The sequence below is a fragment of the Labeo rohita genome, chromosome 11 (assembly GCF_022985175.1).
Source record: "Labeo rohita strain BAU-BD-2019 chromosome 11, IGBB_LRoh.1.0, whole genome shotgun sequence".
Lineage (NCBI taxonomy): Eukaryota > Metazoa > Chordata > Actinopteri > Cypriniformes > Cyprinidae > Labeo > Labeo rohita.
This window is the reverse complement of record NC_066879.1, coordinates 2,389,064-2,414,182: the sequence shown is the minus strand read 5'-3', so window position 1 is coordinate 2,414,182 and position 25,119 is coordinate 2,389,064. Positions and strand designations below refer to the sequence as shown.

Here is a 25,119-nt window from a genome sequence, read left to right as displayed (position 1 = left end):
TGATCGGACTTACGATCTTCCTAAAAATGACGATTAAAATTGGGAAAAATTCCATAGACTTACATTGATGGAATGTTCAAATGAGCCAACACTTTTCAAATTTCAACTGTCAAAACTCCCAGAATCCTTTGAGACTCAATCAAACTTCCCTTCTATGTACTGTATTTCTAATCCATTCAAACTCATTCAAACTCATCGATGTATCTATCTATCTATGCCTAGCAACCAGAATCATGCTAGTAACTTGCTAATCATGCTAGTAACATGCCAGTAACTTGCTAATCATGCTAGTAACATGCTAGTAACTTGCTAATAACATGCTAACGACATGCTAACGACATGCTAGAAACATGCTAGCAACATGCTGCTAATCTTGCTAGAAATATGCTAGCAACTTGCTAATCATGCTAGTAACTTGCTAATCATGCTAACAACATGCTAGTAGCTTGGTAATTATGTTAGCACCATGCTAGTAAAATGCTAGTAACTTGCTAATCATGCTAACAACATGCCAGTAACTTGCTAGTCATGCTAGCAACATGCTAGTAACTTGCTAATCATGCTAACAACATGCTAGTAACTTGCTAAATATGTTAGCACCATGCTAGTAAAATGTTAGTAACTTGCTAATAATCCTATAATCATGCTAACAACATGCTAGTAACTTGCTAATTATGTTAGCACCATGCTAGTAAAATGCAAGTAACTTGCTAATAATCCTATAAGCATGCTAACATGCTAGTCACATGTTAATCATGTTAACAACATGCTAACAACATTCTATCTATCTATCTATCTATCTATCTATCTATCTATCTCTCTGACAGACTGTATTGCCTTCAAAACAAATGTCCAAACGTTAACCTTTTAAAACTACTTTAGAGTTCAAACTATTGCAGACTGAAAACCATCAAACTTAAAACTTTTAAAAACTTTTTAAAACTTCTTAAACTTTTTAAACTTTATAAACTTTTCAATCTTTTTAAAACTTTCTGTTCCGGCTTTCTCAAGCCAACTTAAAGTTTGTCTTGACAAACTTTTTTATCTAGTTTTACTTAATATCCTACTGATTTTTGGCGTAAAAGAAAAATCTATAATGGCCCATACAATGTATTTTTGGCTATTGCTACAAATATGCCTGTGCTAAATAAGACGTTTTTTTTTTTTTTTTTTTTTTTTTTTTGGTCCAGGGTCACAGATGGCAAATATAAACAAATGCTTCGATGTTCCCAGGGTCAGAGTTAGGCTAACATAGGGACAGGGTTAACACTGGCAACATACTGAAACAGATGTCTTGATTAAGGAAGAAACTAATTTCTAAACTTAAGAAATATAAAATGAATTGTGAGACAACAATCTTTTTTTTTTTTTTAAAAAAAAGGAAATTAAAATATGAATGTTTTCATTTTTATTACAATATTTGAATTTAGGTTTGTTTACAATAAAATTGATAATAAATAAATCAGATTAAATCCTGATCCACACTATTTACCATTTGATGGCGGTATTGCACTTTACGTAAGCCCACAGCCACAAAAACAGTGTTGGCAATTTAGCAATTTTGATGATAGGTTTACCAAGTGACTACCCTAGCAATTTTTACAAGGTTTGCCAGCCAAGCAGACTAATAGGTTTTTGTGGTGTTTGACATTACTAAACAATTACTACATCATTATTATAATTCTTGTCAATACCCATAAGCTGATAATTATTTTCATGTCATGGTTGATAGCCGATAAATGTCCCACATAAAAGTATTTGTCTGATTAATTAAATAATAAATAAATAAATAAATAAATAAAACATTGCAAACTAAAATAAATTATTTTAAATGATACAAGCGTATTTTGGCACGTCAATATACATTATGAAAAATAGATTTTTAATGAAGATTGCGTTTTAAATTGCTACTGAATTATCAGTGTTTTCAAAGTTTAAACGCGTGTTACTGTTATTGTAAATTTACAGACAACGCAAATGACCATGCGCAATAATATACAGTATAATTTAATTTAGCCAATAAAACAACAAATCTGTAATATCAGCAACTTAACCAATAGGTCTGTGTTAGCATATGTATGTACACCCTATATTATTAAACTATCGTTGCTGACTGACTTAAATAATGGGAAAAAAAACATGATCAAAGTAATGTTAATAGTAGATTTTTAAATAGTAGATTTTACTGTAGTTGCCCATTTTATCCTTAATGTTGATGATTTAGTTTCAGACTGAAAAGTAAATAGGTAGTAAATAGTTGTTGTTTTTTTTGCACATTTTTTTTTTTTTTTATTTCTCTTTCAAGAACAAAAATACAAAGATACATAACATCAAACATAAAATAAACAGAAGTAAAAGTGGGGGACACATATAACAAGTATGCATCATGGAGGGTAAAAAATTAAATTTTACAATCAACATTTTTTAACATTAGAGATGTTTTTATGCATTTCTTGTTTCTAGTACCTGAGATCAATGAGTCATAAAATATATTAAGGTCTTTACAAAAAAAAAAAAAAAATTAAAAGAGGGAGTAATAGACATTATTTTTGTTTTATGTATATGGAACTTCCCAAGAAGTATTAACACCTTTAAAGTGTTATCTACTACATCTGATCCAGTATTGCAATTCAAAAAAAGATCATAGATTCATCTATTTTAATTATTTTATAAAATATATCAAAAACCAACCTAGATACCTGCTTCCAAAAATCTTCAGAGTATTTACAATTATGAAATAAGTGTGTAAGTGTTTCATTTTCTAAATTACAAAATGAACATTTAGGTGAGACATCTTTTCTAAACTTGTTAATAAAAGAGTTACAAGGATAGTACCTGTGCAATATCTTAAAATGTATTTCCTTTACCTTATTTGGGAGTAAAAATTTAATAGATGCTGACCATATTTTCTCATTAGAAGGTATGAGGAAGAATTGTTTCCACTTCATGAGTAGGTAGTAAATAGGTACTTTGCTGTCAAAAGATTAATCGCGATTAATCGTAACCAAAATAAAAGTTTTTGTTTACATACTATATGTGTGTGTGTACTGTGTATATTTATTATGAATATATAAATACATACACCTGCATGGATATATTTAAGAAAATATATAAAAATGTTCATATATTAAACATACATATATATATATATATATATAAAAAAAAATATATACATGTGAATACATGTAAATATTTTCAAAATATAAACTGTATGTGTGTGTGTGTGTATTTATATTCTATTCATTTATATTCTATTCTACGTATGAATAGGACTTTTATTGTGAAATATCGCCGTAACTCCGCGCTTTGCTGCGTCGTTCACGTTGCGTAGCAGTTTGCAAAACAATCGCAGTAAGATGGCGCTGTCTGGAGGGGCGGACAGAGGTTCCCACAGCATGGATAAGAGCATTACACTCCCCCCGGATGAAATTTTCCGCAATTTAGAGAACGCCAAGAGGTTCGCTATAGATATAGGTATTATCACATGCAAACTTGTACCTTTGTTCTTTTTTCCTACGTTGTACAGTCACTTGTGGAGTTTGGACGTGTCAGAGTTTGTTGGGCAGGGCTGCGCTCAAACCTGTTAGCGCATGCTGCTAATATGACAGTTTTTTCAATTGATTTGAGAAATAACAACCCTGATATTATTTATGAAGACGTTGAAACTGTAAATGTCAACTGTTCATTATAGAAACAGAGCGGAATGAGGACAGGTTCATTTGTACTATTGGACTGCAAGTGTAAACGTCACGTTATGATGTAATGTTATAATGTAATATTAATAACAGAATAATAATGGTAAAAGAGAAGGTTAAATGTGTATGAACGTACAATAAGAAAACAAATTGACCTCATCTTATGTGACAGGTGGCTCTTTGACGAAACTGGCGTATTACTCCACTGTTCAGCACAAAGTTGCCAAAGTCAGGTCATTTGATCATTCAGCGAAGGTAAGCTTGCAGGTAAGATGTTTTTATTAAACCCCATGATTACACATAACATTTGGGGCTTTTTTTGGAGGGAGGCAGCTCAGAAAAATTATAAATTAGTTGATTATACAAAAATCAAAACAAAACAAGTGATACTTATACGTTTTTTATTTATTTTTAAATTTGTTTTCTTTTACATTTTCAACTGTTTTTAGTGCACAGTGTTATTGTCTGTGTATGAAAAAGATCTGCAACGTTACAAAGCACAAAGTCCAGTCCAAAGGGAGTTTCTGGGCCTGTCCCAATACCCACACTTAGGTTCCTGGCCACTTGAGAGCGTGCAAGACTGTCCAAGGTCTGAAAAATGGCCAAGCTCAGCGGCCTTAATGCACACTAAATCCACACTTTCTTTAATACCACTGGTATCCCATGAGTTATCAAGTTCAGGAACTCGCGTGTCCTGAAATTGTGAGATGTTGAGTAAAACTGATCGATTTTATTGATACAAAGATTCATATGTGTATTTGTAAAACGTTTGCAGCTGCATTTTACCACTTGATTAGAAGCACCACAATTAAATTGGCTTATTCCTTGGAAAAACTGAACAGAAATGTAGTTTTAAAGTGCAAAGTGATGTATGTACAAAATGTGAAAATAAAGCTCTTCCTTGCATATTGACATAATCAACTGTGTTTATGGACCTTGAGTGTGTTAGTGACATCATGAAAGAGCTAGCTTGCCTGTGCGCTGAGAAAACTCTATTAAAAGTTTAAACTGATGGCTTTTTAGATGCAAGAATAAACTTTTAATGATGAGGAGGCAGAGAGCAGCGGCTCATTTGCATTTGAAGAGACAGAAGAAAACTGTTGTTTTGGTGCTCTGTTTTCTGTACTTGTAATATAAGATGATGATGGAAGACAACAAGATAGCATCCTAGGGATGTGTTGTCTGTGATTGTTTTTCATGCATTTATCTGTGCTCTGGAAGTGGGGGTTCCTGGTAATTTTTTCAGTTGGACTGACTGTCTGATTTGGTGGCCAAGGAAATACAGCTGCGCCTTTGTCTGAAAACTTCTATTATCATCTCCACTGTTTTGAGTGCGTTCAGCGCCAGGTTGTTTTGACTGCACATGATAGTCAGCGTGTTGTCAGAGCTGTGAATAAGTTTAGTTCCTGTGTGATGGTTTACAAATAGGAACGTGGCATAAGATCTCAGTCTATCAATGAACTGCCAGATGTGACTGCACAGCATTCTCATGGTCATGAATTCCTGGTAATTTAAAAATTTTAAAGCAAAGAAAGCTCTGTCTTTTGATATTAGAGTGCAGTTTTTTGGGAAATCAGTCTGTTTATTATCTAAAGTCAGTCAGACCTCTTTTACAACTAACATTATTTTTTTAAATATTAATAATTTTAACATAGTTGTAATATTACATTAAATTACACTATATGTACACTACCACTCAAAAGTGGGATTGGTAATAGAGGCTGACATTTTTTCGGGAATCCCGCGGGTCACGGGATTCCCACGGGAATCCCGCGGGATGGGAAACAAAATCACTAATAATCACGGGATTGGGACGGGACAGGAAAAAATGTCAGCGGGAGTGGGTGGGACCGGGAATCGTAACGCTATGAAACCCAACTTTACAGACAAATATACCTTTTATATAAATAAACTATAAACGATATATTGTAATTTTGAACTTAATTCTAGTTGACCTGTCTCTTTATTCTCTCCTTCTGTATGCTTTGGTGTGGCTGGTTAAGCAAGTGAGTTCATGACGGACAAATCGTTAACGACTTGTAATACAGCAGGACATCCAAATGCTCACCTATCATTCATCGACCATATGGCTTTTCATCTGGAAGATGTATGTAGTAGCAAGTTTACATGGCCGCTCAATCTAATGTTAACCTAGAAAAATGTGCGCTATTGAAGTGTCAGTGCGAGTGTGGAAGCCGAATAGTAGCGCGGTGCTGCATGACAGAGGCGCCGGTGCGGTCACTTGCTCTTAAAATACCGTCATTTTTGGTCATACAGATAAGAGTGATAGGCATCTTTCGAATTTGTAAAGACTCAACGTTTATTTGTGTGCACTCAGAAAAACAAAGAAACGTTGCGCTTTTGTAAACTAATTAAAGCAAAAAGGACGCGCTTTCTACCGCCTGTCTCTGTGAACTTGAGCGCGTCACTTCGAAACCCCGTGTATACTTGCTTTAGAGACAAGAAAAATATATCTATAGAGTGAAATGTCTACTTTCAAATGGACCAATTCAAATAGGAAACGTGTGTCTGCATGAATGATTTACGTGAAATTTAATGTGTGTGCAATGCACACTGTGCATTTGTTTAAGATGGCTTTCAGTTCAATAATAATAATAATAATAAACAAAATTTTGCATTTTTATTCAACTAATGTAAAAAAAAAAAAAAATTACGGGCATACTGTGATCTGTACTGTATTCTTTACTGTAACTGGCAGATTCTAGCCAAATAATAATAATAATAATAATACGGGAGTGGGAGGGAATGGGAGTCATTCTTCCGGGATTGGGACGGGACGGGATTTTTTCCCAGTTTTTTCGTGGGATTGGGATGGGATGGGATTTTTTTTTGTGGGAGTGGGACGGGAGAGATTTGAAAATCCACTCCCGTGTCACCCTCTAATTGGTAAGACTTGTCATTTTTTTTTTTTTTTTAAAGAAGTCTCTTATGCTCATCAAAGCTGCATTTATTTGGTCAAAAATACAGAAAAAAACAGCAATACTGCAAAAATATTATTACAATATAAAATACTGTTTTTTATTTTACTATACTTTAAAATATAATTTATTCCTGTGATGCAATGTTGAATTTTTTCATCAGTTGTCGCTCCAGTCTTCAGTGTCACATGATCTTCCAGAAATCATCCTAATATGTTGATTTATTATTAAAATGATCAATGTTGGAAACAGTTGAGCTGCCAAATATTTTTTTGGAACTTGTGTTTTTTTTCAGGATTCTTTGATGAATAACAAGTTAAAAAGAGCAGCATTTGTTTAAAATATAAATCCTTTCTAACAATGTAAATCTCTGCTATCACTTTTTATTAATTTAACACACCCTTGGTGAATAAAAGTATTAATTTCTTTCAAAAAAAGAAAGAATAAAAATGTACTGTCCCCAAACTTTTGAAGTAGTGTATATTGTTAGTTAACCTTTCTATTTTAACTAAATGCTGTTCTTTTTAACCTTTTATTGATCAAAGAATCCTGAAAAAAAGTATCACAGGTTCCAAAAATTATATTTTATATTTTTAATTATAATTATATTTTTGGAACTAATATTATATTTGTTTTTCAGCACTGATAATAGATAAATGTGACCCTGAAGACTGGAGTATTGATTCTGAAAATTCAACTTATATTCTAGATATAAATTAAATTTTAATGTATGTTAATATATAAAAACATTGTTTTACATTGTAATAATATTTCACAATATTATTATTTTCTATATTTCTGATCAAATTAACACAGCCTTGATGAGCATAAGAAACGTCTTTAAAAACCATTAAAAATCTTACTGATTCCAAACTTTTGAGCGGCAGTGTATACGTTATGGTAGTCTTTTTTTATAGTAAGATTCCTTACATTAACATTAGTGAAAAATAATAGTTTTGTAATTATTTAGTCTAATTGTGTACTTTTTCATTTTATTTGTTTCTAGGAAACAGATGGTGACCCTCTTTATGAGATATCCGTACAGGAAGAGATCACTGCCCGTCTTCACTTTATCAAGTTTGAGAATGCTTACATTGAAACCTGCCTAGATTTTATTAAGGACCACCTGGTCAACACAGAAACCAAAGTCATCAAAGCAACTGGTGGAGGGGCGTACAAGTTCAAGGACCTGATAGAGAAAAAGTTAAAGCTAAAGTAAGTGAAAATTTAGAGCTTACTAAGAAGACATGATCAAGTATTTATTGTAAGTTGTTGTAATGATAATTATATTGTGTTGCTTTTCTCTTAGAGTAGACAAAGAGGATGAAATGACTTGTCTGATTAAGGGATGCAACTTTGTTCTGAAGAATATCCCCCATGAGGCTTTTGTGTACGCCAAACATGCAGATTCCGAATTCCGGTTCCAAAATACACATCCGGACATCTTCCCCTACCTGCTTATAAATATTGGCTCTGGAGTCTCAATAGTAAAGGTATTTCTGTACTGCACTGGATCTACATGCCTCTGTGACATTATACACACAAAACAAAACAAAAATCCTGAGTTTGCAGACTTTCTAATAGGAGCGCCCATGTGCTGTTTTTGAAGGTTGAAGCAGAGGACAAATTTGAGCGTATTGGTGGCAGCTCTATAGGTGGTGGCACTTTTTGGGGTCTTGGAGCTTTACTTACCAAAACCAAGGTGGTTAATTTTGTCAAAATTCTTCATTTGTTTGTTTATTTATTTATTTTTGAATATCCCTTCCCATTCTCTGTCTTAGAGGTTTGATGAGCTTTTGCAGTTAGCATCCAAAGGACAGCACACAAATGTGGATATGCTTGTTAAAGACATCTATGGAGGTGCTTACGGTTCCCTGGGTTTAACTGGCGACCTCATTGCAAGTAGCTTTGGGAAATCAGCCACCACAGACAAAGGTAAAGCAGAAGAATAAATCTGAAGTGGTTTTATTCTAACATGAGGCAGTCTTTTGTGTGGCCTGTGGGAGTCATTTGACCCTTCACCCAGTTTGCAATGTTATTAATGTGAAATGATGCCAAAGGTCTTTGGTTTCACAAAGGCATGAGGGAAGTGTAACGGAGTGACCTGCAGTGTAGCATTTCTATGAAGTTATGCACTGTTTTGCACCTTGAGCTTGCATGGCAGATTTCACTTACTTGGGCATTTTGTTGTACATTGCTCAGAGTTCTCCAAAGAAGACATGGCAAAGAGCCTCCTGCACATGATAAGCAATGACATTGGACAGCTTGCCTGCCTCTACGCCAAACTGCACAACCTTACTAGAGTCTATTTCGGAGGATTTTTCATTCGAGGACATCCTGTTACCATGCACACCATCACCTACAGCATCAATTTCTTCACTAAGGTCTCCAACCTTTTTTCCTTAGTCGGAATTTGTGTAATCCTTTATAAATAATGAGTACATGAGGGATTGATAAAATTATTAATATTGTCAAATTCTGTAAAATATTTTTGTTTAATTTATCCAGTTTTCTATCATCTAATTCTCTTTTTTTTCTTGTATAATACAGTAATGCATTGACAGTATGTGAGCCTGGAACACAAAACCAGTTTTAAATAGCACGGGTATATTTGTAGCAATAGCTATTTTTTTTTATGCCAGCTATCATTAGTATATTAAGTAAAGATCATGTTCCATGAAGATATTTTGTAAATTTCCTACCGTAAATATATCAAAACTTAATTTTGGATTAGTAATATGCATTGCTAAAAGCTTCTTTTTTTTTCTCAGATTCCAGATTTTCAAATGGTTGTATCTCGGCCAAATATTGTCCTACTTCAATACGTTAATGGACAGCTTATTTTTAATCTTTCAGATGATGTATAAGTCTCAATAAAAAAAACCAAAAAAATTACCCTTATGACTGGTTTTGTGGTCCAGGGTCACACATGTCAGGGAAAAAAAAAGTAAAAAAATTTAGGAGTACAGTCAAAATTTTAGGGGCGCCTTCTAATCAATAATCAAAAAATCTGATCAAACATTAGCCTTCCCATTACGCGATTTACAGGGGAATTTTGTTTTTACCTTTGTAATGGCATTTTTTCTAACCTTATTAAACGTATGTCATCTTTTATGTCAAATTTTTAAAAAATGTAACTTTATAAGCTTTTTAAAATTTCGAACTAAAACAACAGAATAAGAACAAGTAGAATAAGAATGAGTTACCAGTAATTAATTTGTACTACAGAGGTGGCATAGAAGAACACAAAAGTGGCTTGTAGGTGTATTTTCATATATTTAATGAGGCTCAGAGGTGGCATGAATGCAGTCACATACATAACTTCATGTTGAGGTTAATGTTTTAAATATAAAATTTTGAATACAGAAATAATAAATGATTAAATAACTGAAAAGATACTTTAAAAATGAAACTAAATCAGCCAGTAGGTGGCAGCAAGTCACTGATTTAATTGCTGAATCAATCATTCATTTGATTTGTTCGAACGGCTGATTCATTCAGGAAAAAAGCAAGTGACTGTCTTTATGAATAAGGAGTTTGAATCATTGACTCACTAGATTCATTTAAAAACACACGTTCATCCACAAATGAAACACAGCTGTGTTTGAATGATGAGCAGCTGCCCAGTTGTGACTTGTTTCAGACAATTTGATGACAAAATAGAGCAAAATCAGGCAGAAGCTTTGAAGCTCCCCTCAGCGTAAACACAAATATGCTGATCGGGTCAGTCTCACTGGTGCTCTTAAATATTTTTTTTTTTTAGTCACACACAGTAGTTTTCAGTCGCACTGTAGAGCCCTGATTATGTCAGGCTGTGTCATGTGGTCACTTTGCATAACGAATTGTATTTTTTTTTTTTTTTTTTTTTGTAGGGGGAAGTCCAGGCTTTATTTTTAAGACATGAAGGATATCTTGGTGCTATTGGGGCCTTTTTGAAGGGGGCGGAAGAAGACAGTGAGTTATTGTCGTATGCACAGTTAAACTGTTTAGTACGTGCTGCAGTCACTGAGTGTAGTTGGTTTTACGTACTTGTTTGTTTGTGTTAGATCCTAACCAGTACAGCTGGGGAGAGAACTATGCTGGCAGCTCTGGTCTCATGAGTGTTTCTCCAGACCTGAATCCCGTGCAGCGGGCTCGCAGCGGAACGGTAAGTTTGCACAAAAAGGAGAAAAAAGAAAGTATATAGTAGTTGCATTTGTGTTTTAAGTGCGCTATATTTATGGATTTGGCCAATTGAGATGCATGCTACTTATCTTTCATGAACTATTTTGTGTTCTCTGTAATGTTCTTATTTCATCTCTTTTCTTTTCTTCTTCTCCATCCATCCATTTCATCCATCCGTCCATCTTCTCTATCTATTCCTTAATATTTTTCCCTCAGTTTCCAGTAAGTACATTTCCATCCAGGCTTTTCTTGTGGTTTTGCTCTCTCTGCATGCTCTTTGCGTTCAAAAAATGTAATCACTGGTAGCAGTTTCAGAAGGTTATGATTTATCATTACGAATGTATTTGGTGTTGCTGTGGATATCCTGTGTGATGCACTTGTTTTTCATGAGTGTAAACGGTGTAGCTAACCTACTGTAGTTGCAGATGAGAACTCACTGTCTTGTATGTCAGTTTCTGCTGTGGGAAATTTGTCATAAAGGTGGCGTTTTGATCGCACTGCTAGGGTCTGTTTACACAGAACACGTTTTTGTGTTCCACTGCGCTGCTTTGTACTTGTTTTTCAGTGCAACCATGTGCTAAACATAAGTCTTTGACTATTGCGCTGCTTGTCACTGTTTTTCCGGTGTCTCACGCATTAGCGCAATATTAAGACGCTGTCAAGTTAACCTTTTAATATGCGTTTCAAGACACTGCCTACTTTACCATTTAGCAGCTCTGTAGTTCTGCAGTTGGAAACTGTTGTGTGGCACCTGTGTGAATGGGCCTCCAGGGCTATAGCTACAAATAATGGTTGGTTTAGCTAGTAAATAGAGTGCTGCAGAGATTACTTTTTTTTGTAGGTCAAAACCCAGAAACGAGTTAGCATTTTAGTACTTCTGGTTTCATGGTCCCAAAGTAAATGGGTTTTTGAATGGATGATTGGTTAAAGGTCCAAGCCAGTAGCGTTTCATTTCTAGCAGAGCTTGAGAGAGAGCATTGTGCTTGGTTAAACCGCGTTAGACATCGCATATGACAGCTACAATCTCATCCATGTCTCATTGTCTTTATATAAAATAGCATTCTGGTAGAATTCAAATAGGTTTGATATGTTGTGATCTGTGCCGACTTCATCGCGCCATCATGTTTCTGGACTTCTCCGCCCCAGTGGAATGCAGAAAATCCAAATTCTGTGAAGAGACCACTTTCAGCCGCAGCTTCAGCATCTATTTATAGTATTTATACCTTCGGATTCTAGAGAGCATGTGATTGGACCAGAAGCTGAAGTGCAGGGTGATGTCATCAAAATTGTTAATCCATATTGGCGGAAGTTAGAGACTGTAAGTTTTGAATGCTTATATCTTCTAAATGCTGATTTTGTCATTGTTTTGAAGCACACTAGCTTTCAGATAACCTTATGGCTAACATCCATACTAAAAGCCAAAAAACGTTCAATGCCTGAATTAAGGTCTGTGGTTAACACAGGCTTAAGGTGGGTCATTTATAGCCTACATTTAGCCTTTTACTCCTGGTGTGTTCAGGTTTCAAAATTCATATTTGTGCTCAGTTGTGAAGATTATCATGATGAACAAAACATGGATAAATCTAACACTTTTGTAATAATAGTAACTCTTTTGAATTTCATGCTGTTACTGTAACAACTACGGCTGGGCGATATGGCAAAAAATTAAAATCTGTTTTAACTAGTCTTTTTTTTTTTTTACTTGAAAATGTAACTACAACATGATTCAAGTAACATTTTCTTTATTAACCTTCTAGTTAAAGAAAATTCTATTCCAAGTGGACCACATAGTTGATACGATATAAACGTTTAAAAACTAACTTTGTTAAATGTCTTTGCAGAAAAGATGCATGAACTACATAGGGATGGTATCGTTAAGGTTTTAACAGTATTACTACTCTTACCGATACTGCTTATAGATTCGGTACTTTAGCGGTATTCTTGTCAGTACTTTTTGTTTTAGGTTTATGTAGGCTATATATAAACGAAACAAATGAAGAACTTAATTAACATTGCTTCATATTATGCAAAATAAACATTTAATGAAACAAATATAAAATATCAATTTGTAAACGCACCAGTGTGCAGAGTTTTTTTTACATTTGCAATTTTTGGCTTTTATATGATGCGCAGTTTTGATGTGCACATGATACACAATGTCTTGGCATACATATAATATGCACCTACCCCACACCCCTAATCCTAATCATTGCGTATCATATGCATAGTAACAGAAACTCGTGTTATTGATACAAAGTGTAATTTGCTTGTCCGTTTTGGAGAGTGCACACAGTTCAGCCGGGGGAACAACGTCTCTTACATGGATTACTGCGATTTCAATGTTTTATCAAACATGTCCTGCAATTTATCAACAGTAAAGATTGCATTTTACAACAATCACTGATTGTGCTGGTTCTGACGTTAAGAGGAACGAATGCGCACCGCTGTGAAGGTAAAGAAGTTGAAAGAATAGTTTTACCTCATATCATCTTTTTTATGATCCTTGGAAGGTAACATCGAAATCAACAATAAAACTTGCTTAATATCACAGCCACAGGCCTAAAGTATAATGAGATGTTTGATTGTTTAGTTCTTTACATCTTTTAGATTTTAGATCATTTAGATCTTTGTCAACACAAAAGCGTGGACTGTGTGAATGGCACCTAGTGACAGGGTTGGCAGGTTTTCACAACAAAACCTGCCCAATTGCTAGTCAAAACTAGCTCAACCGGTAAAAATTGCGCCCCAGGGGATAAAATACAGGTTTTTTTTGGGTGGGGTTCCTCTGGTAAAATTAGTGTTCCAGAGGCTACATATTATGAGGCTTTAAGTAGCCCAGTTGTACTTTGCAACACTGCCAAGCGATTTGAGCGCATCACGTGAGCTGTTAATTGGTTGGATCGTTCTTTTCTCTTTAATGTTATCATCGCCATATTGTCAAAGTGTGTAATTCTAATGTTTTTGAATATTTCTAGTCAAAATCATGATTCCTTGATTTCTGAAAATAAAACCGTAGCAAAATAGTAAATACGAATTAATCAATAAAATCTGAAAAAATCGCCCAGCCCTAGTAACAAGTCTTGTAAAATTCAAAATGGTTGTAATTTTATCGCCCTCCAGGTCAATTGGGCACCAATTAGAGGATCTGGATGTGCTGCTGTCCTCATTGCTTGAAGACATCAGCCCACTTGTAGTCTTTTCTGAGAAGCCTTAGGCTTCAGACTTACACTCTCTCATAGCCACATTTAATCTTCAGTGGCTTAACTCCACAGGAACTCAAAAATCAGGCAACCTCTCTCAACCTCATTTACACATGTGGCTGTATCATATTTTGGTGAAACCTCTGCACATTTCCTAACATTTTTTACTTTTAATTTCAACTTATTTCTTGTATGCCACCAACCCCCTGCCAGCTGCATTCGGATTAAACCTACGCTCCCTTTCTCCCTCCCACCTTTCCTCTGTGTCATCCTCTCTTCCCTCTCCTACCCAGTTCTTACCACTGTACAGGCACATGGTTTCTCGTACCATTGTTGTGCACTGTTTTTGATTTGAACCGGATGATCCAACGGTAGCTGCGCGGATCTCAGACTGCCTTGTGGACGTCTCAGCATAGATGAAGAACATCACTTCCAGCTCAACCTGGCAAAGACAGAGCTTCTCATTATCCCTGCCACTCCGACTGTACAGCATCATTTCACCATCCAGATAGGATAGGTTCATCTACAATAATTCCATCAAGCTTGCTCAGAAATCTTGGGGTACTCTTTGATGACCAGCTGACCTTCAAAGACATCAGGCCCTTGAACAACTACTCCTTATTTATATGCTCGACTGTTGTAATGCTCTTCTGGCTGGACTTCCATCATGTATAATCAGACCTCTACAAATGATTCCAAACACAGCGGTGTGACTGGTCTTGAAAGAGCCCATGTCACATCCTCTCTTTATTTCTCTGCACTGACTACTGATTGCGGCTTTCAAGACGATGATGCTTGTGTACGTAGCAGCTATGGGTTTCACACCCTCCTACTTTCACTCCAAGCCTGTGGCCGGTAAGTGCACTTGTTGTACCATTGCACTGTTCCTTGCTGATGGAATGATCTTCCCACCCTCATCTCTTGAACACTGAATCTTTGACTGTATTGAAGACAACTCATTTCTTTTCCTCTGCCAGCACTTAACTTCCTCTGTACTTTCACTTTTTCTTCAAGGAGAAGTCCACTTCCAGAACAACAATTTATAGATAATGTACTCACCCCCTTGTCATCCAAGATGTTCATGTCTTTCTTTCTTCAGTCATAAAGAAATGATGTTTTTTGAAGAAAAACATTCCGCATTTTTTCTCCATATAATGGACTGATGTGGTGCCCCGATTTTGAACTTCCAAAATGCAGTTTAAATGCGGCTTCAAACGATCACAAATGCGGTTGTAAATGATCCCAGCTGAGAAAGAAGGGTCTTATCTAGTGTAACGATCGGTTATTTTAATAAAAATAATGCCAAACGCTTATCTTGTCTTACTCTGGCTGGACTGTTTTTGTTCCGGTTCATGACAGTTAGGGTATGTCGAAAAACTCCCATCTCATGTTCTCCCTCAACTTCAAAATCGTCCTATATCATTGTGTTACCTTTTTTGTTAAGGGTGTTTGATCTTCTTTGCATGTTCACTTTGCAAAGACTGGGTCGGTACTTTTGCAGCGATGTAGGATGATTTTGAAATAATTTTTGAAGTTGAGGGAGAAAATACTTGGAGTTTTTCGACATACCCTAACTGTCTTGAGCCAGAATACACAGAGTTCAGGCAGAGCAAGACAAGACGAGCGTTTGAGATTAAAAAGTATTTAAATAGTATTTTTTTAATGAAAATAACCGATCGTCTCACTAGATAAGACCCTTCTTTCTCGGCTGGGGTCGTTTACAACCGCATTTAAACTGTATTTTGGAAGTTCAAAATTGGGGCACAATATGAGTCCATTATATGGAGAAAAATGCTAAAATGTTTTCCTCAAAAAAAAAAAAAAAAAAAAAAACGCTTTACGACTAAAGAAAGAAAGACATGACCATCTTGGATGACAAGGGGGTGAGTACATTATATGTGAATCTTTGTTTTGGAAGTGGACTCCTCCTGTAATTCCTTCCTGCTCTGTCTTGTACTTTCTGAACAACTTCGGAGACATTGTATTACTAGCACTTCTTGTATTTACTAGTACTTGTTGTATTCCTTATTAGTAAGTCATTAAATTAACTAAATGAATTTATGTAAATGTCTTTTGTCAAGGGAACCAGGGTGATGCTAACTTCTGGGTTGGCCTACAAAACTTGTAATCACTGCAGCACTCTATAAGAAAGAATCAATATTTATATAATATCACCAGTGAATCCAGATGTGTTTGCCTGTTTTATTTTTTAAAAACTCTTTTTAGTTTCATCAAAATGTCTGCTGACGATGTATTGTCTTTCCTGTGCAGTTGAATGCACAAATTGCCATTCAGTGCATTGTGGGTACTTATTCCTGGTTATTCATTGTCTCCAGTTTGACATGTTGGAGATGGACCGTTTGGAGAGGCAGCTAGTGAACCTTCCCCTGCTGCAAGACCCAACCTCTTATATTCCAGACACAGTGGACCTGACAGAGGATGCTTTGGCGCGGGAGTACTGGCTCTACTGCTTTGAGGAGGCATTGGACGGGGTGAGACTTCCAGGCTCTGTTTTTTTTTTTGTTTGTTTGTATGTTTTGTTTTGAGACTTTGAATACTAATTTGCTATGCTAACTTGTTAGAAAATAAATGTATGTTTCACAACTCAGCATAAAGACTGGTTAACTTTGCAGCTTATTCTGACCAACAACCACCAACTGATACTTTTTGACTTGAATTTCCATTAGTTAAGATGTGGAAACCAGACAGAAGTGAAAATGCGATTAGTTCTTTCACAAAGTTGCTTAGCTTATAAGCCCAATAACTACGCAGCTTACCGTAATGCCGTTACTGTTGCGTAACTGCAATGTAAAATAATGAATAAACTTTAATCACATTCAACATAGCTAGAAAGTGTAAAATATCAGATAAGCCTAATTCCCGATTTTACAATGTACACTGCCCTCCAAACGTTTGGAAACGCCCTAGAAAAGTGGGGTTTTGAAGTTATTAAGGTGTGCTGACCCAAAACTCTTTGAAAAACCTGGGCCAAGTTTAAACCAGTAACCAGGCATCACAGCTGGCAAAGCGGCACGTCTGACTTTGACATGTATATATTGCCATTATTATGTAATCAAAATGAAAATTATTATTGCTGGTCTTCAGTGACAAGGTCAAGTTACTTTTAAGTATTTTGCACCAAAAGGTGATAAGGATTTAACCACACTTTGCCAGGGGGTGTTTCCAAACTTTTGGAGGGCAGTGTAAATTTGTGACATTGTCGGTTAGTAATTGTGACGTTGTGGCACTGTCATGAATCAGTAATTGTGTTTTTAACATGCACTAGTTTAACCTAAAAAAATAAAGAACTGCAAAATGAAATTAATTAAATGAAAAAGCAAGAATTTTGCAACACGTATTTTCCATGGCCATAGCTACTAATTTATTTGCAGCGCTTCTTTTATTTTGTGTTTCCATCAAGTGTTAGTTTGCGGGAGGTTTTTTCCCTTGCAAAATTATTTCTCGCAATAATTCTTTTTTTTTTTGTTTGCAATTCTTTTTGTTTGCAAAAAAGCACATTTATTATTTCTCAATACCTTAATTTACCTTAATAAAAACTCTTTTGCAAGTATATGTAGCACTGTGTTTACATAATACACACTGCAGCTTTGTGACTTTATGTCAGTAATTACGACATGGCAAATACTATCAAAAGTATAATCATTTACAGTATTGACAAATAATATTAAACATATTTATATGAATGGAAACATTAATTTGAGCATCATAATAAACTGATGTGCTACTCTAATGTATGTGCTAGCTGACATTTCAGGTGATTTAAGGAAAGATACTAAATATTAACAAAAGTAGTTCATAGACTATGGGTGGTGTTACCTATCTAATGCAGTAGTTGAACTTTGATGTTGAAAGTTACATTTTGATGTAACTGGCAAGTAACAGATTTACCAGACGCTGTCCTCTCCAGCAGCTTAAATGTGTTACTGTGCCAACTCTGAACCATCATCAGTATTATATTTAATAATGTAAAAAAAAATCATGGCAAATTCTGGTCATCAGAACATACTGTTTTAAAAAACCAGTGCAATTACTTTGCCAGTACATCATGAAAGTGTAAGGTTAGAAGTAACAGATTTGCTGTACACTAGATAGACTCTTTCAAAAGAAAGAAAAACAAAGAAATCCACATGTTCATGAATTCATTTTATCTTATTAACAGGTGGTGAAGCGAGCCATAGCTAGCCAGAAAGACCAACCAGAAGCTGCCGAAAGGGCAGAGAAGTTTCGTCAGAAATACTGTCACAAACTCCAGACGCTTCGGCATCAGCCTTTGTAAGCACCTTGATTCTTCAGCCTCTGCCTCGCTTCATCAAGGGTTCATTCTTTAGCTTGGACTGATATATCTGTCGCTTAATATTCACCAAGATCTTAGTAGAAATTTTTTATGAGTTACAGTCTTTGTAGTGTATGTGTGTGTGTGTGTGTGTGTGCTTGAGTGTTGCTGGATGAGTGTTTCTCTCTTCTAATGTAGCTTGCCTTTCCTCTCATCTCTAGTGCTTATGGATCCCTCACCGTCAGAAGTCTTTTAGACACAAGAGAACACTGTTTAAACGAGTTCAACTTTCCTGACCCCTACTCTAAGGTTTACACTGAATCATCCTTCACCTTGTCTGTGGTGCTTCAAATTACATCACTTCCCCACAATCTCTAATTTAAAATCTTGTAAACACATTTTTCTTTAATTAGATTGTTTCAGTCTCTATCTCTTTGCATCTGTGTGTCTATTTTTCAGTGCTTAAACCATGATTTAGTGTTAGTGGCTGATCGAGTTCAGACTCTGAATTCTGTGTTTGCCTGCAGATTAAGCAGAAGGAGAATGACATGGCGCTGAAATACTATCTGAAGGTGGTGAAGTCGTTTGAGGAGCTGAGCTGGGAACAGAGACAGTTCACTTTGGTCAAAGGCCTCCTGGCTGGCAATGTTTTCGACTGGGGAGCTAAAGCTGTGTCGGAGTGAGTGTACTGACTTGGTTTGTTTATTTTTCACATGCATTGGGTGTATTCTTACCTTTAATTGTTTTTCAGCGTGCTTGAATCAGATCCAGAGTTCGGGTTTGAACAAGCAAAACAACAATTACAAGGTATGAAAACTTGATCACACCTGATTTTAAGGTGTTAACGAACCAGTAACTTTTGCCTCAAACACTTAATTTGCTACTTGTTAATAGTTAGTATTAATGGTTAGTAGTTTGACTACAGTCCCCCTGTAATCAAAAATTTTCTCTCTTAAAACTGATCTTTGATCATCAAAATGACATATTTAAATGTTTATTCTTGTGAAAATAAATAATTTTCTCATGCCTTAAAACACCTTGAATGTAACTCTACCCCCCTTGCCTCATTTACTATATGCAGATTTATGAATATGCAAATTAGCCCCGCCCCCCACCCAGACACACCAGCCAGAGTCCCCTGATCCACTAACTGTAGTAAACGCGATATAATGGCGAAACACGGATAATGACTGATAAAACTATGTTTTTACTAGCGGACAACTTCAGTGGATAGTGTAACATTTGTTAAAGTTACTTACTTGACGATGTTGTGCCCTCAAAATGCCTTGAAGGCTTGAATGCAGCCTACCTTGTGATTTCAGTTTGCGCCCGCAAATATATGCGAATGTAGTGCAGACGGCAATGCGGGAGAGGTGCATCTGACTCCGGGCTACATTTACACTGTTGCCACGGGTTATTTTTCAAGTTGTGCTCTATTTAATGCTCTATTTAATATTTGGTTTTGTGCTGATAATCCTATTGGTATATTTTGCATGCTAATGATAGGAATCTATCCTTTGACTTGATTGGTTACTTAGTTTGTGATGTAGCAAAAAAAAAACACATTTCTAGGACAGCCTTTGGGAAACTACAGTTTTCTAAGTAGAAAATTCTCAGCAGTGGTGTTGATTAATGGACTGGCACATGGTTTGTATAAAAGCATATTAAAAACACCACATAGACAAATAAACAGCATAAAAATCTTGATTTTCACTACAGGGGGACTTTAGGTATTGGTTAGGGTTAGGCATGTAGAATATGGAAGAATATTTGCTTTATAAGTACTAATGAACGGACAAAATGCTAGTAATATACGTGCTAATAAGCAACTAGTTAACAGTGTTAATTGGTCACTATACTGTTACTGAAAACTAATTTTAAAGTTTAAAGAAGTATATAATAAATATAATAAATATAATAATAATAATAATAATAATAATTTGTTTCTCTATACACATTTTTTTTTATTCCCAGAGAGGCCATGGCTTGTGGATGCCTACAACCAGTGGATTGAGAGACTGAAGGTCAGATCTTAAATTGACAATAACTTTTAACAGGGACATGCAGAGAATTCCTCAGGGGTAGATGCTCAAATTAAAATATAGAATTATAGAAATAAAGTCCTTTGCTTGTTTTTGAACTTGAACTGCTTACACTTCACGTAATAGGCCTGTTGGTGGCATGTGGGCTTCATTTAACAAACAATAATAGTTTCATCAAATGGTAAATGGTGTATCAGTATTCTAATGCAATATGCAAAAAATTGTTAGGATAGGACAATATTTGGCTGAGATACAAGTCTTTGAAAATCTGGAATCTGAGGGGAAAAAATGTCAGAACAATCAAAATATTGAGAATTATTGCAATTTAAAAAATAAATGAAATGCTTCTAATTGATCATCAACATCAGACTGATGGTCAGAACAAATTTCTGTGAATAAATGTGTCAATCTGGCACATATTTTGTGCAAGATCGTGTTCTTCACACATTATTAGTAAAAAGGCCAATTTTGTGGGTCATATATTTGTTATGCCTGTGTTATGTTTATATTATGGCTGGTTTTTACATTACCAAAAGCATATATATTTAGTATCTGTTTCAAGACATTGCGCATACTGTGAATTTAATATTTTTGTCTGAAAGCATGTTAAAACATCGATGAAGTCTTCCTGGGATTGATTGAACACCATACCTGCTGGCTTTCTTTTACAGGGTCCTCCTCATAAATGTGCATTATTTTTCGTAGATAATAGTGGAATAGACATTATTCTCGGGGTTTTCCCTTTCATTAGAGAACTTCTCATCAGAGGCACAGAGGTAAGCAAACAACAATATATAATTCTTAAAAATGCAATTACTCTTTAATTAATTCATTGTAATTAGTCTTTTTAGTGTGTTCTTTAAGTTGTAGTTAAACATGCGAGCATGTTGGCTTTTTAGGTTGTGCTTGCCAGTAACTCAGGCCCTGCCCTCAATGACGTCACTAACAGTGAGCTGCAGATCCTAACAGAGAGAATAGCTGCCATGGACCCTGTCATTCAGTAAGTGTGCACCCTCTTTACCAGTGGTGAAATAAAATTGCTTTTCACCTATGTAGAAAATGAGTTTGAGTTAAATATGATGTAAATAATGTCACATGAGAGCAGCAGTCTTTGTGCACATCAGTAGAAAGAATGAAATTAAATTAAAAGAATGTGAAGCTAATTATATATATATATATATATATATATATATATATGACCCTGGACCACAAAATCAGTCTTAAGTCGCTGGGGTATTTTTGTAGCAATAACCAAAAATACATTGTATGGGTCAAAATTATAGATTTTTCTTTTGTGCCAAAAATCATTAGGAAATTAAGTAAAGATCATGTTCCATAAAGAGATTTTGTAAATTTCGTACTGTAAATATATCAAAACTTAATTTTTGATTAGTAATATGCATTGCAAAGAACTTAATTTGGACAACTTTAAAGGCGATTTTCTCAATATTTAGATTTTGTCTGCACCTTCAGGTTCCATATACTGAAATAGTTGTATCTCGGCCAAATATTTTTCTATCCTAACAAACCATACATCGATGGAAAGCTTATTTATTCAGCTTTCAGGTGATGTATAAGTATAAGTGTCAATTTCGAAAAATTGACACTTATGACTGGTTTTGTGGTCCAGGGTCATATATATATATATATATGTGTATATATATATATATATATATATATATATATATATATAAACAATAAACAAATGTTAAAAAAAAGCTAATGTCAAAAGGCCTTCCAAAGTCTAAAATATTTTTAAGATCATACTTTATGTTATGTTATAAATAAAAAATCAAGGAAATTTCTCTGGGATTTCTTTTATTAGATTTAAAAAAAAAATATTTGCTTTTATTTAATTAAAATACAGAAAAAAGAAATATTATATTACAATTTAAAATAATGGTGTTTTTTTTTATTTTAATATACTTTTAAAATATTTATTTCTTTGACACAAGACTAAATTTTCATCAGTCATGATTAAATGGTATTTACATGATCCTTCAGAAATCATTCTGATATTCTGATTTATTATCAATATTGGAAACGGCTGTTATGCTTAATATTTTTTTGGAAGCTATGATACATTTTCAGGATTTTTTGGATAAAAAGTTAAAAAGAACATCATTTATTCAAAATAATAATATAAGGCTTTACTATAACTTTAGCAATTTAACATCCTTGCTAAAAAAAAAATTTAATGGTTTAAAAAAAAATCCCATTATTTCTGTTATTAAACATGTTTCCATTTTCCCTTTTGCAGCACTGCACTCAAAGAGGACAGACTTGCTTTGGTGCAGAATGGTTCTAGTTCACCTTGTTTAGACCTGAGGTATAATGTTTTCTCACCATATTTGTATTTAAATTTGTTAGAGTGAAAAAGAAAAACAATGCTATTTGAGTTCCCTGTGTTTCTTCATTCTGTAGTCGCCTGGACAAAGTCCTGGCCACAGTCGTCAGGGAGCGTGGCACAGATCTGGTGATCATTGAAGGAATGGGTCGGGCCATCCACACAAACTACTACGCCATGCTCAGCTGTGAGAGCCTTAAACTAGCCGTCATAAAGAACTCCTGGCTGGCCGAACGTCTTGGAGGGAAGATATTCAGTGTTGTCTTTAAATACGAGGTCCCTTCTAAAGCTCAAGGGCAACATTAAGAAAATCAAGAGGTTTTTAGAGGTAAAATGGCTAGCTCTAAAAGGAAATAGCGCTATCAAGTGTCCTCCGTGCTTTTTTCTGAGATTGACATAGTGATTGTATTTGGGGTTTGCTTTTGCTTTTGCTTCCTTTTTTTTTTTTTAAATCAAAATCAATAATAAGGAGGTGGTCGTGTGTGCCTGCTCAGAAATTGAATGTGCACGTCTGCTGTAGCCTCCCTCATAACAATTGGATGACAGCTGTAGGGGCTTTTTCTTTTGATGAGATTGAATTTTATTGTTCTCAGACCAGATTCTGTGTCTGATGGATACTCCACTGGATTCAGGATGGATTGCAACGACAAATATAACTCTTATGCACAGTTTTGCATTGAATTAGCCCTCTTTTTTTGCTAAATTTAACAGTATATTTAAATGTGTAAACATTTATTAAATTTGGGTCTTTATTTTGACACACTGAAAACATTTGGCAGATTTTTTTTTCTTTGCAGTCTCATTTAGAATTTTTTTTAAATGAGTGTGTTTTGTGTATTACCATTTTTTTTGACAAGCAATCTGCTTTCAAATGAAACTGGTATGTTTCTAATCTCACTGCATTTGTTACTGCCATACCGAATCATATCTAATCGAGCTGGTTTTGTCTTTTAATGACTAGCACCTCTGTTCCCATGACAACATTTTGTAGTGACAATGATTTTGTGTTCTTTTAATACATTAGCAGTGCTGACCCAACCAAAATGAATACAAAAGCTTCTAGAGGAAAAACTGGATGTGAACTATTAGGACAAGCTCAAATATAAAGAAACAAAAGACAGTTTTTAAAATGGGCTGTTCATCCGTTAACACTAGATGTCAGTATTGTATTATAATTAGTCCAATGCTTTTCCTGATAGAAGCAGATGGTAATGTGACAGACATTCAGGGTTTTTTTTTTATTTTTTTTATTTTTTGATGAGAAGGAGCAGAGTGTGCAGTGCCTGCTTCAGATATTGCACCATTGTAATGTAATGCATTTGTCCTGACGTCTGATGCAGCTCTCACTTTCTACCATCTGTGGAAATCTTTGTAATCTAAAATCCATTTCAGGGTTCTACAGCAAGGCATTGCATTACTATCACAGCTATTTCTGTTTCATAGACAGAAACAGACCGTTAGTGTATGTGTGGAATAAAAATCCATTCATGTTTAAGGTAATGTATAAAACAGCCATTAGTTTGTGGCCACTAAATGTTAAAGCACAGTATTTCAGGGCTCTCTTATAGAGTAAGAAGCACATTCATTGTTTTTTTGCATTATGATTGTTTGGTTTGTTCTGTCCATGTATCTTGTGTGTTTGTGTATTACTGTATGTGCATGTGTGTGTGGGGGAAAAAAACAAAATGTGCATACAGATTGACAGGATGTTCAGTATTTTGAATGCACTGTGTACAACATCATTCTGACTTTCAGAATGTTACATTTTCAGAAGTCATTCATTTGGGTGGTAGCTTTGAAATGTTCTTCGTAGACGTTGAGAAAACAAGGATCTCTCTCGGGCTAAAGCTGATTGTGCAGTCATTTATCATTTGGCCAAACTTGCTTTACTAATGCGTTAACTTTTTTGTGAAATTTTGTAAAATCAAGTGTAAATACAACGTAAACTTGTACATAAAATGTACTGTTTATTTGCATATCTTGACGAACTCTCGAGATTTTAGAAAAAAATATGCTCACTTGACAATCATATATAATTCTATGTCAAATATATTTTACACTGTCTTCACTCTGCTCGGTTGTCTTTTATTTTTACATTTGTATAACTTTGGAAAATGACATAACAGCTTGTAATAACATTAAAGAAGGAATATAATAAACATAATGTGAGGTATCTCTAAATGCAACTGAAATTCTGTGAGGAAAAATCTAGGGAGGATCACAGGCAGATTACTAGAGAAACATGCTATAACGAAATATACTCAATTTATAGTTAAATTATCTGACTGGAGTGGTGCTTTACGTTTCCGGTTTTTGTCTTTGTAGTCAAATTAACATGTTTTCCGAGCCGGTAATATAACGTTAAACCTACGCACATTGTTATATTTGGTTATACTGAAAAAGTTTAAATTGAGTCGATCTTTTTAGCCCAGTTTAAC

At 34.9% G+C, this 25,119-nt stretch overlaps 1 protein-coding gene across 2 annotated transcripts; it reads left to right on the top strand.

The window, feature by feature from the left end:
- The first annotated feature begins 3,344 nt into the window (after positions 1-3,344).
- On the top strand, positions 3,345-24,749 carry pank4 (pantothenate kinase 4 (inactive)). 2 transcript variants are annotated; one of them, XM_051122563.1, is made up of 19 exons: positions 3,345-3,474; positions 3,868-3,950; positions 7,641-7,849; positions 7,944-8,127; positions 8,244-8,336; positions 8,416-8,569; positions 8,837-9,018; positions 10,507-10,588; positions 10,681-10,781; positions 16,335-16,490; positions 18,179-18,291; positions 18,514-18,601; positions 18,820-18,971; positions 19,044-19,099; positions 20,267-20,316; positions 21,006-21,110; positions 21,234-21,334; positions 22,595-22,663; positions 22,759-24,749. In XM_051122563.1, exons 1-19 carry the CDS (start codon positions 3,357-3,359, stop codon positions 22,985-22,987), a joined length of 2,325 nt encoding a protein of 774 aa, XP_050978520.1. In that variant the 5' UTR covers positions 3,345-3,356; the 3' UTR covers positions 22,988-24,749. The 2 variants fall into 2 exon arrangements, with proteins under 2 accessions (XP_050978520.1, XP_050978518.1); XM_051122561.1 differs by having other exon boundaries at positions 3,868-3,962.
- Positions 24,750-25,119: the final 370 nt, after the last annotated feature.